General features: G+C 37.2%; 1 protein-coding gene across 2 annotated transcripts in view; it reads left to right on the top strand.

Moving 5' to 3' along the window:
• The window catches only part of USP3 (ubiquitin specific peptidase 3), a 101530-nt gene that overhangs the window by 42369 nt on the left and 42050 nt on the right, over positions 1–17111 (top strand). For both annotated transcript variants that reach the window (XM_047766001.1, XM_047766006.1), the window contains 5 exons: positions 4314–4397; positions 7023–7104; positions 8287–8369; positions 9664–9777; positions 13253–13366. In XM_047766001.1, coding sequence (XP_047621957.1) covers positions 4314–4397; positions 7023–7104; positions 8287–8369; positions 9664–9777; positions 13253–13366 — 477 coding nt within the window. The remainder of the gene's footprint in view (positions 1–4313; positions 4398–7022; positions 7105–8286; positions 8370–9663; positions 9778–13252; positions 13367–17111) is intronic.

Below are 17111 nucleotides of genomic sequence, written 5' to 3'. Positions count from 1 at the left end.
ATATTTTATAACCATATTGATTTCACAATTGGAAATGCATTCCAAGTTTCAGGGGACCAATCTAGAAACTTTGCAACATGACCTACAAGTAATGTACTTTTTTGTAATTCTTATTTTGATGTAAAATCTCCTTGAAGTGAAAACTAAGAATCATGGCTAAATTTTTTTTCAGGTGTTAACAGAGATAAGCATAATTCTGACCTGATAGTTTCAACACAATTGTAAACCAGGAAGAGATTTTATAACTTGTTTATTATTATTATTTTTTAATCTTTTTAGGGCCACACCCATGGCATATGGAGGTTCCCAGGCTAGGGTTCTAATTGGAGCTGTAGCCACTGGCCCTCACCACAGCTACAGCAATGCAGGATCTGAGCCTCGTCTTCGACCTACACCACAGCTTATGACAATGCTAGATCCTTAACCCACTGAGTGAGGCCAGGGCTCGAACCTTTGTCCTCATGGATGCCAGTCAGATTCATTTCTGCTGAGCTTGTTTACTTTAAATCCTTCTGTTTGCCTTGGGACTTTTTTTTTATCCCAGTATTAGTGGGATAGTTTCCAGTTTGAATCAGTGTCTCAGTTAAAGATTATGGCAAGCAGACAACATTTAAATTCTTATTTATTTCCTACCTTTGTTACTTATTTTCTTTTGGCCTCTGGGCCAGAGAGGAAGAAGAAATCAAAACAGGGGAATGGGGGCAGCTAGAGAAGGGTGTGCTGTGAGGCAGCCCTGATTACACAGTGGAAGGAAGCTGACATTGATTGATCCTCTGCCACATGCCAGACACTCCTGGAAGTTTTGTCCTGTGAAAGCAGGTGCTTTCCTTTTATCATCATCAAGGAACACTTGCACGGTGTGGTAAATTCACACAGTACAAAAGTTAGAATCTTAGAATTGTCCTTGATAATGACTTTAAGAAGACCTAAAATTGACTCTTGAAAAATGCAGGACAATTGTGAAAACTTAAAATGCTTTAAGCCAGTGAAAACAAATCCAGCCAATAAAACTGATTCCTTTAAATTTAGTTCATTCATGTAGTTCAGTAAAGTTATATTTGTTACCTCTTTATGATATTGGGTAGTATTATAGGGCAGAAGAGCAGCTAGTGTCTTAGATATTCTTTAGACTAGCAAGGCTGTCCAGCAGAAATAATTTATCACGTTAAGTAATAGTAAATTTTCTAGTAGTGACATTAAAAATGCAAAGAGAAACAAGTTAATTTTAATTGTATAATTTTTTTTTTTTTTTTTTTTTGTGGCCATCCCATGGCCTATGGAGTTCCTGGGCTAGGGATCAAATCTGAGCCTCAGTTGTAGCTTAAGCTGCAGAGACAGCAACACCAGATCCTTAACCTACTGTGCTGGGCCAGGGATGGAACCAGCATCCCAGTGCTCCCAAGATGCCTCCAATCCTGTTGTGCCACAGCAGGAACTCCTTAATTGTGTATCTTATTCAACTCGGTTTTCCAAAATATTATCATGTCAACATGGTAATGCATATCACATTACTAATAGTTTCCACATTTTTTTCATATGAAACCTCCAAAATCTAATATATATTTTATATGTATAGCACATCTCCATTAAGATGCTAACTTTTCGGCATTCCCATCAAGGTCCAGTGGAAACAAATCTGACTAGGAACCATGAGGTTGTGGGTTCGATCCCTGGCCTTGCTCAGTGGGTTAAGGATTTGGCGTTGTTGTGAGCTATGGTGTAGGTTGCAGATGCGGCTCAGATCTGGCATTGCTGTGACTGTGGTTTAGGCCAGCAGCTGTAGCTCGGATTAGACCCCTAGCCTGGTAACCTCCATATGCCACAGGTGCGGCCCTAAAAAGCATTAAAAAAAAAAAATGCTAACTTTTCATTGGAAGTGCTTGACCTGTAGTCATAAAAGTTGTAGTTAAACACGTAGGTTCCAAACACTGTTAACATTTTTCCAATAAATGAATAAAGTACCAAAAAACCCATTTTCTTTAATACTGGCATCTATATTGACAAAACTGACTCACCTTTTTAGAATAATTGATTTGACTCTGAAGTAAAAGCACATCAGTTTCAAAACTGTACCTAACTTAAATAAAATCCACTAACTCTTTTAACAACTCAGTATTATCAACATCAAATTCAAAAGGCCATTATGTAAACTGAAAATCAGTTCTAAATTTATCCATATCAACAAAGCATTCTTTGAATTTTCTTTTAGATTTGGCACCCCAACTTATAATATGCTATTGTAGTTAAAATCTTATGCATATTTGTTCTATACGTTGAAATGTATAAAATCATTTTTGATTTGTATTATGAAAAGTTTAAATTTAACATAAATTTGCATACCTGTCTGTATAGGTCACAAAAAAGTCTTCTCTCTCCTTGGATCTTTAAATTTAGCTCATTCATGTGCAGTGTGATACAGGTGAAAAATAAATCACAATGTGATGTTTTCTCTTTATTGAGTATTAAAGGTTCCTTCTCTTTCAAGAAAATCTTGACTTAGAGTTAATGTACAGTAAACCTTTGTAAAATTCTTCCATGACTCAAGCAGTGAACATTGGCAAAGAATATATAGTCATTCAGTTCATTATTTTCTGTTTCTTTTAACAGGTCCATAAACTGGTGATGAGTCATAGCATTTGCACATGCATACTGAACAATTTTAAAAACTGCATCCATGATACAGTCTACTTTAGAGCACAAATATTTTCAATATGTTAATGTGCAGTGGAACAAATAAGGGAAATAATTCCAATAAATCCACATTTTTGATGTCATACATGGTCCTTGTCTGTCTTGATAGAAACTTGCTTGTCTAACTTTGATGATAGGGAAACAGTCTAAGATGTAAAGGTAGCTTTTGCTGAAGTTCCCATTGTGGCGAAGCGGAAATGAATCTGACTAGGAACCATGAGGTTGTGGGTCCAATCCCTGGCTTTGCTCAGTGGGTTAAGGACCCAGCGTTGCCATGAGCTGTGGTGTAGGCCAGCAGCTGTAGCTCTGATTAGACCCCTAGCCTGGGAACTTCCATTATGCCGAGGGCGCGGCCCGAAAAAGACAAAAAAAAAAAAAAAAGGTAGCTTTTGCTATTTATAGAAATGTTAGGGATTGACCATGGGAACTTGGAGAACTCTGGATTGATAGCATAGGTGGTCAGTTAATGGGGAGGGGCGTGTTAAATATTACATATATTTTTTTTAAAGTTTTCAAAAGCACCCACTTATATTTTGACCCCTGTGAATAAAAGACAAGCCATGCTTTTTCTGTGTAATCTTTTTTTTTTTTTAACTACTTTTCTTCATCTTCTTTTCAGTTTTTTAATAGATTGGTTTCACATTTGTAAGAAATATTTTTTGGATTCTGCCAGAGGTGACCTAATTTTTACTTAATTGCTATGCATTCAAAGTTTTGTTTGCTCAGAATGGTAGTCTTATTGTCATTATTCTTTGGTACTTATAATAAGTAGTTTTACACAAAGCTGCAGTTCAAAAAAAATATGTTGGTACTAGTGTGTATGTTGTCTTTGTTAAAATTGGCTTTATGCCAGGAAAAAAAAACTGATTGCTAATGTACAAGTTAAAAGTTTATTATGTGTGATTCATTATATTATTTGCTTTTTGACTTGCTAAAACACGCACACACACATACACACTACAATATCAGTTTTAAAGAACACCTTAAAGGTCTTCAAATCATTTTATCTGTTTCCGGAATGATGTAGCCACTGTTTTATAATTTTGTTTCCTAACACCTCTGAATGAAAAGATTCATTCTTCTCAACCATCTGAATTCAATTCATTTGAATTAAGTTGTGTAAAATGTATAGCTTTTAATTTTTTATTCAAATATCCCTAGAGGCTAATTACCTTTTCCCTCTTTTCACTTAAATCTCTCCTTAGCCCCCCACCCCCACCCCCAAACTCCCCATTAATTTGAATTGGGAAGTATCATGTTAAAGCTTTAGGCTTTATACAACATCAATCGAATTGGTGCTTTGTATTTCATTTTCCATGTATTATGCACCACTACAAAGAATATCACACGTGTAGCAGCTTATTTCATTTTTGAAAGAGGAATTGAAGAGCCTTTGAGTAAAAATATGAAAAGAAGCTAATGTTCATTGCCTACGTGGCTTTTTAAAAAAGGCTCTTAAAAAACATTCCATTGTGAATTCCAAGTCCTCTTTAAACTCACCACCGACAGTAACTGCCTGCAGAGCCATGTGATCATCTTGGCAGCAGCCAGGCCTTTTAGTGATTTCATTACTGTGGTTTCCTCAAGCTCTTTACACACATTGATTAATATTTTCCTTGCAGTTATCGCTGTGATGATTTTGTGGTTAATGACACCAAGCTGGGACTGGTACAGAAAGTCAGAGAACACTTACAGAACTTGGAAAAGTAAGTAGTAGGCCTTGGGAAAGGGGATGGAATGGGGTTGAGGGGCCTTTTACAGTTTCTGAGTGGATTTTTGTTTATGAGTTCTACAACTTCATCATGTTTTTAGTGTCATCGAACTGTGAACAAAATAAAGTTTGGATTTGGGTATTTGAAAATGTCAATAGGTTTTTATTATAGCTTAGCATTTGTTTCATTTAATATTTATCTTAAACCACATCCAAGGGCTCCAGAGCCTGTTTTTTAGTTATTACCTACCAACTTATAAGCTACTCAGTTTATCTGCAAGGGAAGAGAAGAAAATAATACAAAATCATTATCAAGTTTCCTTTGCTATTAGAAAACCTTATCAAATGTGTTATAAAGTCTTCTTAGAAGCTCTGAAATGTATGTCTCATTTTTTAAGGGAAATTAAGTTTCATTATATTATCGTTTGCTTTGCATCTGCAATAGCATAATATCCTAGTTTCTTTTTTTTTTTTTTTTTTTGAGGGGGAGTGTATTGTCAGTAAAGCATAAGAGGCTATGAAATGCTTTGTCATAAAGAAATTGAACTACATATGTGAATAGATTTTTTTTTTTTTTTTTTTTGCTGTAGCCAAATAGGTTAGTCAGATAAAACTCACTGGAGCCAAAATTCAAGCAGTAAACAGAAACCCCAGTAGTAGTATCTTTGAAACTTCAGTGGATAGAAGCATGGCCTTGGAATGATTGCTGACTCAGGTGACATTTGTGCATATCACCAGTAATCATCAGGTGCCATCTGATTTATTTCGATGGTTGATGTGTAAAAGATATTGTGAGAACATGCAAAAAATGGGAGTCCCTTAGAAAACCTACATGTAAAGCCAATTAGAATATTTTAAAATTGTGTTCTGAGAGGGAATAACGTAAGTTCTTGGAGTGAAACACTGTCTCTCTTTGGTTAACCAAAGTCTCCTTGCATGTCTCTGACTAAATGGGTTATAAGCTGATAAGGGAAGAAGAATGGATTTCTTTAAAATCTAAACTAATTAGAACTCCTAGAGTATAAGTACTTTTTGGATTGTCCTCTTGTGGTTCTTCTCTTTTTTCTCTTCCCTTCTTTTAATTTGAACAAAGCATCAGGAGCCCCATCTAGGGTTAGAGACACAGGTACAGATACATGATCCAAAATACTGAATTTTGTCTGAAATTGTCACAGTTAACTGTGAAGTAGGAGATTCCTGCAGTAATTTATGTAATATCACTCTTTGATGTGGTGATGTCATTGTAAAGATCTTACTGACTTGATTCTATGTGGTAGAAGTGGGTAGCTACCAAGTTATTTTTCCTGCCCTTCATAGTTTTCTCTAAGAAAAGACTTATCATCTCAATGACAAAGAAGCCAAAGAGAAAACAGGACATTCAGGAATTTAAGTTTATTTAATTTAAATTTATGTAGCCACATGTGGTGAGTGGCTACCGTATTAAATAGCATGGATCTAAAGTATTCTGCCATTTCCAGAATCACTGATGATAAAATTTGATGGCTTCTATTTTTAAAAGCTAAAGGCTTTATTTATATAGTTTAAAACTAAATTAACTCTGAGGATTGACACTAAGTAGTATATTTACTGTGCTTGTGACTCAACTTCTTTACTTAACAGAATTTGTGAAGGAATAACTTAACCATCATAATACAAATGGGATTGATCCCTTCTTACCTTGTAGTTGCCAGCACACTGAGAGGGACATGCACACAATCCTGAAGATATGTTTCCTAAGAATATTTTCAGATTTGAATCTGTAACTAATCTGATACTCTAAAGAAAACAGTTCGTGTGGAAATCCTGGAAAGAAAAATAATTATATACTTACTTTTAATTAGCCCAGTATTTTTGGAAATGGGGAAGAGTTAAAAGTCTGTGTTGTTTAATAGTAACTTTTACTTTCTTTAGTTCTCCTGATACATGATAATCTTAAAGTGACCCTTTGTAGATAGGAATTAGTTTCTGATGAACTTCAAAATATCTCTTTCATCAAGAAAAATTTAAATAATTTAAATTCAGAATTTATGTGATAATTATGATTTGTTTTATAATGTGCTTTGGGACGGAGCTGAATCAAATGAATTGATATATGCCTTTATGCCTGTAATTTATTTATCCTTGCACAAACTCAGATTATATCATAGAGAAAAAAGATGATACCTTTATCAGAATTAAGAAAGAAGTAGCCAGGTATTTGAGACAATGTTTCATCTCAGAATAATTATGTCAGACCAGGGTTTCCTTTTTGTTATGAGGAATGGGTGTTGTCATGTTTAAAGCTTCACCAGTGATTAGGTAGGTAAGAGTGGTGGTGGAGAGGGACAGTGTCACAGACCACGTTTACCTGGCCAATTTTTCTGGGAAGGGCCTGGTGGTGGCAGCTTCCAGTCCCACCCTGCTGGAGGGGCAGTGGGGATTTCCAAGGGAAGTTGGATTCCTCAGTTACTTGAAATACTTGGGGGCCACTGTGGGCCTAACAAATTACTTTCTGGCCTGAGTAAGCAGCCAGGTGGTGCTCCATGTCCTAGATGCTTAGGATGGCCACGTTTATTCTTTACCCTGCTGGGCAGTATGTATGCATTCATGTTTTTTTGACTGTATGTTTGTGTTTTAATAGCTCAGCTTTCACAGCTGACAGGCATAGGAAAAGAAAACTTTTGGAAAACTCATCACTAAACAGCAAGTTATTAAAAGTAAATGTAAGTAATTAAACTTTATTCAAATATCAGAATTGGTTGAGATCTAGTCACTGATTACAACTCTAACATTAATGTTGTCCCTTATAAACTTTCATAAATGTGTGCCTTGGATTTGGATTATTTTACAAAATGTTTGCCACTTGTACTAAGGTTTCTTGATGTGACTAAATACCCCAGCAAGTCCGTCTATCCAGTGCCTTCCTTCTGTCAGGACTTCTGCCTTAGCAGGCATTTGTTCTTAACACCTACTCAGGTACCTTGTTACTCCGTTTCTGTAGGATCCCAGGGATCCTTGGTTCCTTCTGTTAAAGGTCCCTAGTGCAAATTCTACGAGTCTGATGTTTCGGTAAGTTTTATTTCTTAGGACTTCATTAATGCAATATCATCATAAGAGAATATGCTTCCTTATTCTGGTTTCTCTCTCTTAGGCAGATGTGTGAACCATTAATGGAGTAACAAAGTTTAAAGATCACTAAATATTTTTAAATACACCAGTTACTTTGCCCTGCTTCTCCCTCTCTGCTGCCATGCTAGCTGTGTTTAGACATGCGCTTAATTAAATAACTTACAGTTTTGTGGAAGAAAGAGCTAAGGCGATGATTTGGGTTGGATTGGTAGATTCACTGACCAAGTGCAGTAGTCAGACGTCATGGTGCATTTGTACAGCTAATCCGAACACTAAGCCTTAGTCTTTAAGGGAAATTCAGGTCATTTTTTTCGGATTGATATTCCATTGTTAAGAAAACATGTATTGGTCACTTGAATGGCTTAGAGTTAAAAGTTGAGGGACATAAGTACTTGAGACACATATGTTTATATTTTTCCACTTTGTAGTAGCTTTAATAGAGTCTTATAAAGGCATTAAGTCTTAAACTTACTTCTTTTAAGGATATTCCTGGTTTATGCACTGTGTACTCCACAGTACTTATTAATGCTGATTTCCTCATAAGCTTTCATAAGATACTCCCATTTAGAACAATCCTAGGATCAGAAGCATCTTTCTAAAAACATCTAGACACTTAAACAGATGGAGAATTGGAAATATTCGTTGTACAGAAAAGGAACAATTCCAAACTTGCTTGATGCTGAAGGTCAAATATAGACCTTTGCTTTGCTTTGATGTTTGCAGGAGTTGGCCTTCTCTTGGCATTACTGATGGCTGCTTCTTGTTCCATTTTACAGGGAAGTACCACTGCCATTTGTGCCACAGGTCTTCGAAATTTGGGGAACACGTGTTTCATGAATGCCATCCTTCAGTCACTCAGGTAATATTACAGTTAGAGCTGGAGTAACTGACATTAATTTCTATTGAAATAGTTAAGAGCACAGGCTCTGGATTCAGATCCTGTCTCTGCCGCTAACTCTAGTCTAATGACTTGGGCAGGTTACCTCAATTCCTTGTGCCTTTTTCTCATTAGTGAAATTGGTGATAATAATCTACCTCATGGGGTAGTTGGGGATATATTGTATAATTTATATGAAGTGCTTAGAACAGTGCTTTGCAGTAAATAACTATTAGCTGTTATTCTTAATTCCTGTTGCTTCCTGAATAGGCTTGAGGACAGGCCAGCGACTTTCTGTAAAAGGCTAGATTAAATAAATATCTTTCATTTTTGCATGCCACATCCAGTCTCTCTTACATGTCCTCCTCCCTTCAACACCCTCCTCCCTTTTAAACAACTCTTTGGAAATATAAAATTCATTTGAAAAATGTCAAAGCTCATAAAATTGGGTTGTGATGATTGTTGTACAACTATAAATGTAATAAAATTCATTGAGTTTTTTAAAAAAAAAGTAAAATCTCACTGGCCCAGGGCCGGATTTGTCCTGTGGGCCAAAGTTTACAGACCTCTGGTTTATAAAGAACCTTGTTCAGAGAACTTAATTCAGCCATTAGTTGGGTCCTAAGTATGGTTAGAAGATCAGATGTTTATAGGATCTTCAAAATTTAAGATGAGCACTAAAAATAAAATAGACAACAAGGCTGACCTAAGTTACACAGAAGAAATTATTTTGAAAGTTGTGTTAAAGGATTTTAATGTGGCATCAAAGATCAGAATAAAATATTTTATCAAGTCCAACTTGCTAATAAGGAGAAGCCATGTCTTATCTCTCCTTAAAGACACTGACTCTTCCTTGCTCAGAGATGAAATTCTAGTCACTACTGAATTCTTCTTGTTAATCTGTAGAATGTATTTAAACAATATGGTTGGTTTCATGGTTTCCTTTTATTTGAGGAAATAATTGAACACTTGGGAACAAATATCCTGAAAAGAAAGAAATGATAATCTACAGATGAAAGGGGGAATTAAGGATTTTTTGAAAAGAGATTTTTGCTTTAAGTTCTTTGTTTATTTTTGCAAAGTCATCTGCTTATGTTGTTCTTCATGGACTAAATGAGGAAGCATGATGAGGAAATACAGTGTATTGAGTACAATTTTAATGAGAAATTGGAAGATCACACATTTCCAAAATCTATATGTAGGTCTCATAGTAGTTTCTTTGCAGTCTTAGTACATTTTAAAAAATAATAATTTTCTTCCCTTCCTTTTAAAATAGTAACATTGAGCAGTTTTGCTGTTATTTCAAAGAACTACCCGCTGTGGAGTTAAGGAATGGGAAGACAGCAGGGAGGCGAACATACCACACCAGGAGCCAGGGGGACAACAACGTGTGAGTCTAAGAATATGTTCTTTCTGGCTTTGAGCTGTAGAACAGATGACTCTTACTAATGATTTCCATTGCATTATTTGAGTTAACAGGCACTTGCATTTTTTAAAACTACATTGTGTTGAAGTATCTAGCTGGCAGTCTTAATTGTTGGAATTCTTTTATTTCTATTTACCTACCTAGTAGGCTGGATAAATTTAGCACTCTGCTTACTGAGTCTGTGAATTTAGACAGTCTAAAATCGACATCTGTTTATGAAATACAGTTTTAGGGGTAGACGAGCATGAATATCATCAGTCTTTGTGAATTGATTTGTCTTAGAGGGTTAGGTAAACCTGTCTGGGATAATTATATTAATTTTTAGTTACCCAGTTAGTTATGGGGCAGTCAATTTTTAGTTAATATGGAAGACGAAAAAAATGACAAGTGATTATTGAGAAGCAAACCAATATGTATTCAAATTCAATGCAGCATGTTCTCTTTTGGGTTCAGAAGATGTATCATAGTATCATGATTGTAAGGAACATCTCTAACATTACTGAACTAGGGCTAGGATTTATCATTTATTCATGTGTAATAGATTAATAATTAATACATTATTATTTTTTATTTTTTTGGCTGCCCCATGGCATATGGAGATCCTGAGCCAGGGATCAGATCCGAGCCACAGCTGTAACCTATGCCACAGCTGTGGCATTGCCAGATCCTTTAAACCACTGTGCCAGTCCAGGGATCAAACCTGCGTCCTGATGTTGTGGAGATGCTGCTGATCCTTTTGTGCCACAGTGGAACTCCATCTGTGTGTGCATATATATGCACATTTACATATATATTTTTTTTTCTTGTCTTTTTAGGGCTGCACCTGCAGTATATGGAAGTTCCCAGGCTAGGGGTTGAATCGGAGCTGTAGCCGCTGGCCTAGACCACAGCCACAGCAACATGAGATCCGAGCCACGTCTGTGACCTACACCACAGCTCACAGAACACCAGATCCTTAACCCACTGAGTGAGGCCAAGGATTGAACCTGCGTCCTCATGGGTACTAGTCAGGTTCGTTACTGCTGAGCCACAACAGGAATTCCTATCTGTATATATTTTAATGTCATGTTTTCCCTGCCTGCCCATCCCTGCTCTCGCACACTCCATCCCCACACATCCTGAAAAGCCATGTAACTATCTGGCACTGTTCTGCCTAGGTGGCTGAGGGAGAATAGGATAGACCATGTTAGGACAGTGTGTGGTATGGAGTGCACAGCATGCCAAAATATGAGGGAATATTAGAGCAGACATTGGAGCAGGGATAGAATGTTAGCACTAGCATTGGTGTTTTAAGAGTTCGGTAGCAGCATGTAGGAAGAGCTGGAACATGCCGGCTTTTAAGGATGTGTCACAGTAATTGGTTAGAGGGAATAGCAGTGAAATGAGGAGGAAAAAATACATGTGCACAAAAGTTAAGGAAGAATAAGAATTATAGATGCATTAGTGTCATTTAGGGTTTAGTTACAAATTGCAGAAATTGCCTCTGGCCATCTTAGGCAGAAAAGGAATGTCTGTTCATTTTCACCCATTACTGGATGGGTAGAAACTCAGGTTTGGAGTCTAAGCACCCCCTAAGGATGTCTCATTAGGACTGCTGCCCAGTGCGACACCAAAGTTCCCACTGCCAGCACTACTTGAGTTGAGTGCTGGGTGCTGTTAATGCTGCCCCTGCCCTCCCAATGATGCTTTTTACCACCAGAGAGAATTTGGCATTGTTCCAGCTTCTTTGCATCCCTAACTCCTGCTTCACATGGGCAGTACCCATGCCATGTACCTGAGTCCTGGCTGCAAGGGGGGTTGAGAAAGCAAGATCTGGCCTTTTTAGCTTCCATAGCAGGAGGTAGGATTTGATTTCCGCAAGACTCTTAAGGTGGCGTTCATCAAACATAGGAAGAGGGTTCAGGTACTAGGAAGTAAAAAATACAATTTGTATCTCAGGAATCTGCTGGATAACCAGGGTTGAAAAAGAAGACACTGAGATTCTCTGAAATACCAGATTATGAGTTGGTAGGTAGTTGTCTTGACAGATAGAGTCACTGAAGTAGAGAAGGTATATCAATTTACCTACATGCATAGAAAACCTAAACTAACAGTGACTTAAACATTCATGGTTTAGGAGTTCCTGCTGTGGGACAGTGCGTTAAGAATCTGACTGCAGAGGCTTGGGCTCCCACCTGGCTCAGTGAGCCAAGGATCTGGTATTGCTGTTTCTGTGGCCCAGGAACTTCCAGAACCTGTGCATGAGGTCAAAAACAAACAATTCAACCAACCAAACAAAAAACCCCTGGTTTATTTTCTCATGTAAAAGTTGGAGGTTATCCATCTGGCTTTGTTTCACACCATCATGAGGCTCCTTCTAGCTGTCTGTCCCACATCCTTAGGGTGAGGCTCTCATCTACACAGTCCATGATGGTGCTGGAACATCACCATTTCATCCTCATTGTAGCTGGAAGGAGAAGGAAGGGCTGATAAGAAGGCCCACTCTTTCTCTTCAAGTAAATTTCTCACAAGTGGGACATGCTCAAAGTTTTTTATTGCAGGAGCTCAGGTGCCAAGAAAAATGCGGAAGTTCTGTTTCTGTGAAAGAAGGGGCGAATGGATATTGGGAAGCAGTAGGGAGAGTCCAGTAGGAAATTCCTGTTGGAACCTGGAGACACCTGAATAAAAGTGGTCACGAGAAAAAACTTGCTCTTATTTTATATCATGTCATGTGATGCCAGGTCAAGTCATATCTTTTTAGGGCTGAACCTGCAGCATGTGGAAGTTCACAGGCTAGGGGTTGAATTGGAGCTGCAGCTGCCTGCCTATACCACAGCCACAGCAATGCCAGATCTGACCACCTCTGCAACCTGTGCTGCAGCTTGCGGCAGTGGCAACGCTGGATCCTTTAACCCAATGAGTGAGGCCAGCGATCAAACCTGCATCCTCATGGATGCTAGTCAAGTTTTTAACCTGCTGAGCCACAATGGACCCCCAAAACTGGCTTTTAGATTTGGATTTGAGAGGTAATGGTATGGAGGCAGGTGCTGCAACTCTCTGAGGCAGAGAGGAGCAGTCACACCCTGGGTCTAGGAAGTGCTCCTGTGAGGGTCAAGAAGGAGACATGCAGGAGGTGGAAAAAGGGAGTCTGTTACCTAAGTTTTTTTCAAATGTACATTCTTAAGTAATTTGGGTTATAATCTATCCATCGCTTTATTATACAAGTATGGCAGTACTTTGGCAACTCAGAGTTCACCATGTGGTTAAACACTAGTTTTGTCAGTAATTACTGCTATTTATATGTTTTTTTGAGATGCTTTTACTTAAGAGTTAGTTCAGAAGAGACCAAACCCTTTTTATATTTTCATTTTTCTTATGAATTTTAAACAGTTGGACATTGTATGTTGAAATAGTAGCCTCTCGCTAATGTTGAGGGTGTTACCATCCTTTCCTTTTCTAGGTCTTTGGTAGAAGAGTTTAGGAAGACACTCTGTGCTTTATGGCAAGGGAGCCAGACTGCATTTAGCCCGGAATCCTTATTTTATGTTGTTTGGAAGATTATGCCAAATTTTAGGTAAGTATTATTTAATGAAGTTCTATTTAAAACATTAATATTAGTCCTTATATTGTTCCTGAAACAATTTCCAATGAAGTGGTGGTATTCTAAATAATACAGACTGGTGGTTTTTTTGTTTTGCTTTTTTTTTTTTTTTTTTAAGAGCAGAATTTGGATATGTCTGACTAGACAAATGTGTTTAAATAATACACAGATCTTAGAAATGTCTGTAACAGAAAGTAGGGCATTTTGTTGTTATAAAAATAAAGCCCTTAGAAATAGCTTATATGAGCTCTAGGAAAACACAATGGGCAAAATTTGATTTTTTTTTTCAAAATCTTATGAACAGTAATTATCACATACATGTTGTTGTTTCAACTAAAAAAAAAAATCCAAATTTAATCAGCAGAAAACTATGCTATTATATTCAGTGTTCTGAAGACCTTAGAAGACCTTAGAAATCTGTTGGGATTCACCTTCCAGAAGGTAACAGTGCTAACAAAGTATTATTAACAGATCACCTCCTAATGTGGCTGTAGCGTCACCATGTTCTCCTTGCTCTTTATCTGGTTTCACTTGAGTAGGCAAACAGCCCTGCTGTCAGAGAGATCTATGGCCTCTCCTAGCCTAGTCATCCCTGTAGGTAACAGCAGATTTGAAGCACTGCAGGTGTTTGACAACAGCCTTTGCCACCTTCTGCTGATTTTATCCTTCTGAAGCAAGTTTTGGTTCTTATTAGTCGTGATTTTGGCACCTAATTTATATCCCTCTCCTTTTTTTAAAACCAGCATGCTGTAGTAAAACTTAGCAGTATATCTTGCTGTGTTGCCTAATGTGGTTTAGATATATTGATAGTATAGAGAAATATTTAAGGGGTAATAACTTCAAAAACTGTGATTTGTTGCCTTTCTAAAGAGACTAGCCTTGAGAAATAGATGTCATTGACAGTTACCCCTGGTCTTTGTTTTGAAGGAAACTTCTTTTATGTTTCATGTCCTTTTAGTCTCCTCTCAGGAGAGACTAATTTTTTAGGAATATTAGAATTTCCTGACTCTAAATAGGAAGGGTAGAAATAGCAAAGTTACTGCTAATCAAGTTTGGACTTTATATAAAATTTCTAGCAATCACCTAGTTAGACTCTTGATAGCAATTTAATCTTTGTGTTTCATTATTATATAAAATAGCTTCTTCTGTTTGTTGAATGTTTGTTATGTGCCAAGCACTTTAGATATTTTATATCTGATCTTCATTAAGAAACAAAAAATTCCCATCAAGCTAGGAAGTGTTATCCCCATGTTAAAGACAAAACTGAAGCAGATGAGCAGTTATTCAGTCTTACATATCTATTAGGTATTAGGACAAGAATTAGAACCCAGGTCTCATTGTGTTGGTCAGTGATAGATGTGTTGATAGTAATTTGTTCTTATGCTCAAGTGAGCCCACCAACTACCTTTATACTGATAGTGTTCTACCTGTTTCCCATGGCGACTCAGTTCCCTCTTTCTTTTTTTGTAATTTTTATTATTTTTCATGGAGTTCCCTTGTGGCACAGCAGTTTAAGGACATGGCGTTGTCACTGTAGCACCCCAGGTTGATACTGTGGTGTGGGTTCAGTCCCTGGCCCAGTATCTGCTACATGCCACACTGCGTCACGTTCCCCCCCCCACCACCACCAAATTTAAACAAAAATTTTTTAATCTTATTTTTATTTATTTGTTTGGCCATAGTGTGCAGCAGCTTAATGTGGGATTTCAATTCCCAGACCAGGGTTTGAGCCTGGGCCACAGCAGTGAAAGCACTAAGTCCTAACCATAAGACTACAAGGAAACTCCTCCCTCACTCTTCAGAAACAAGAAAATTTTCATTCAGTAGAATTCTGATTTTCATCTGACTGCCTACATTTCTGCCTTTTCTAGTTTCTTTAGCCCAGCTATGAACATGATTTAGTTTTTAGTTGTTTAATTATGCATATTCTAATATTCCTACCAATGAAGGGAAAGAACCTTTGGGAAAAGTAACCAGGCTGAGAAATTTGGCATGGAGTTTCTGGAGTGATTCCTAGTACACATGAATTCTTAGGTTTCTTCAGTGACTGATCAGAATAGGATGTCTGTATTTTCTTAGCATGGCTTTCTCTTTCTTCCATAATGATTCACATTGTTTCCCATTTTTCATGTAATCAAAGAATAATTTTCTCTTGGTTAGATCTAAATCTTGAGATTATATCATGGATAAGGCTGTAGTGCTGGGTCACTGCACAATGCCCAGGTGTGAGGCAGGGAGGTAGGGCTTTCTTCTTATAATTGTTACCTCTATTATGTGCACAGGGTAAAGTTCTTATAATGTGCCTAAGTGGAAATTGATTGAGTTTTGAATTATGATTTTAATAGTATTTATAATCCCAAAGTAAAATTTTTTTGAAGTCTAGAAAGCCCATTTTCCTTGATTAACATATGACCATATCTAGGGAATTTGATCCCTTGAAATGAAATAGGAGGACCCTGAAAGAAGTAAGAACGACTTTCATCTATTAAATAAATGCAGGAAAAAAAATACCCTGAATGTAATCAACAGCTTTGGACATAGAAATCATCAAAGTTCTTCTTTCTCTTTTCCTACTCAAACCAAAATCTAGTTACTTAGTAGGGAAACTATTCCTGAGTTTGAACTTCCCAATATATATAGATCTACTTGCCATCTTCTTATGGCTTCCTAGTATGCCCCGCTTTTCCCATCATTTCTTTAAAAATACCTTAAAGTTTATTTTTACATTATTTAAGTATTTATTTTTGCTGCGCCTGTGGCATGTGGAAGTTCCTGGGCTGGGGATTGAACCTGTACCACAGCAGTGACATGAGGCCCTGCAGTGACAACACCAGATCCTTAACCTGCTCCTTAAAGTTTATTTTTAGGAGACAAAATACACTTGGTTCAAAATTTCAAAAGGTCAAAAAACTATACACAATGGAAATTTTCCTTTTACTCTGTTTCCCATCCATTGATTTTCTTGGGAGCAACCATAGTTACTAGATTTTTCTATTGCCTTTCAGTGATCTGATCTTTGAAGTAGATACTTTCAAAGATCTATTTAACTTAGTAATAATCTTTTTTGAGTGATTGTAAATAGATAACTTGACAAAATATGATGCTATTGATATTTTATAAGTATACAATACAAGTATACCTCAGAGATGTGGGTTTAGTTCTAGACCACTGTGATAAAGCAAACATCAAAGTTAAGCTAGTCACACGAATTTTTTGGTTTCCCAGTGCATGAAAAAGTTATGTTTATACTACAGTTTATTAAATGTGCAATAGCATGTAAAAAAAAAAAGTATATGCCTTAATTTAGAAATACTTCATTGCTGAAAAAATGCTAACCATCATCTGAGCCATCAGTGAGTTATATCTTTGTGCTAGTGGAGAGTCTTATTTTGATGTTGATAGATCAGGGTGATGGTTGCTGAAGACTGGGGTAGCTGTGACAATTTCTTTCTTTTTGTTTTTTTTTTGTTTTTTTGGGTTTTTTTAGGGCCACATCTGTGGTATATGGACATTCCCAGGCTAGGGGTTGAATCAGAGCTGTAGCTGCTGGCCTACACCACAGCTATAGCAACGTGGGATCCGAGCCGAATCTGCGACCTATACCACAGCTCCCAGCAACGCCAGATCCTTAACCCATTGAGCGAAGCCAGGAAATGAACCTGTGTCCTCATGGATACCCATCGGATTTGTTAACCACTGAGCCACTACAAGAATTCCT

The sequence above is a fragment of the Phacochoerus africanus genome, chromosome 2 (genome assembly GCF_016906955.1).
Source record: "Phacochoerus africanus isolate WHEZ1 chromosome 2, ROS_Pafr_v1, whole genome shotgun sequence".
NCBI lineage: Eukaryota > Metazoa > Chordata > Mammalia > Artiodactyla > Suidae > Phacochoerus > Phacochoerus africanus.
The sequence above is the reverse complement of the archived record's forward strand: the minus strand, read 5'-3'. Positions and strand labels throughout refer to the sequence as shown.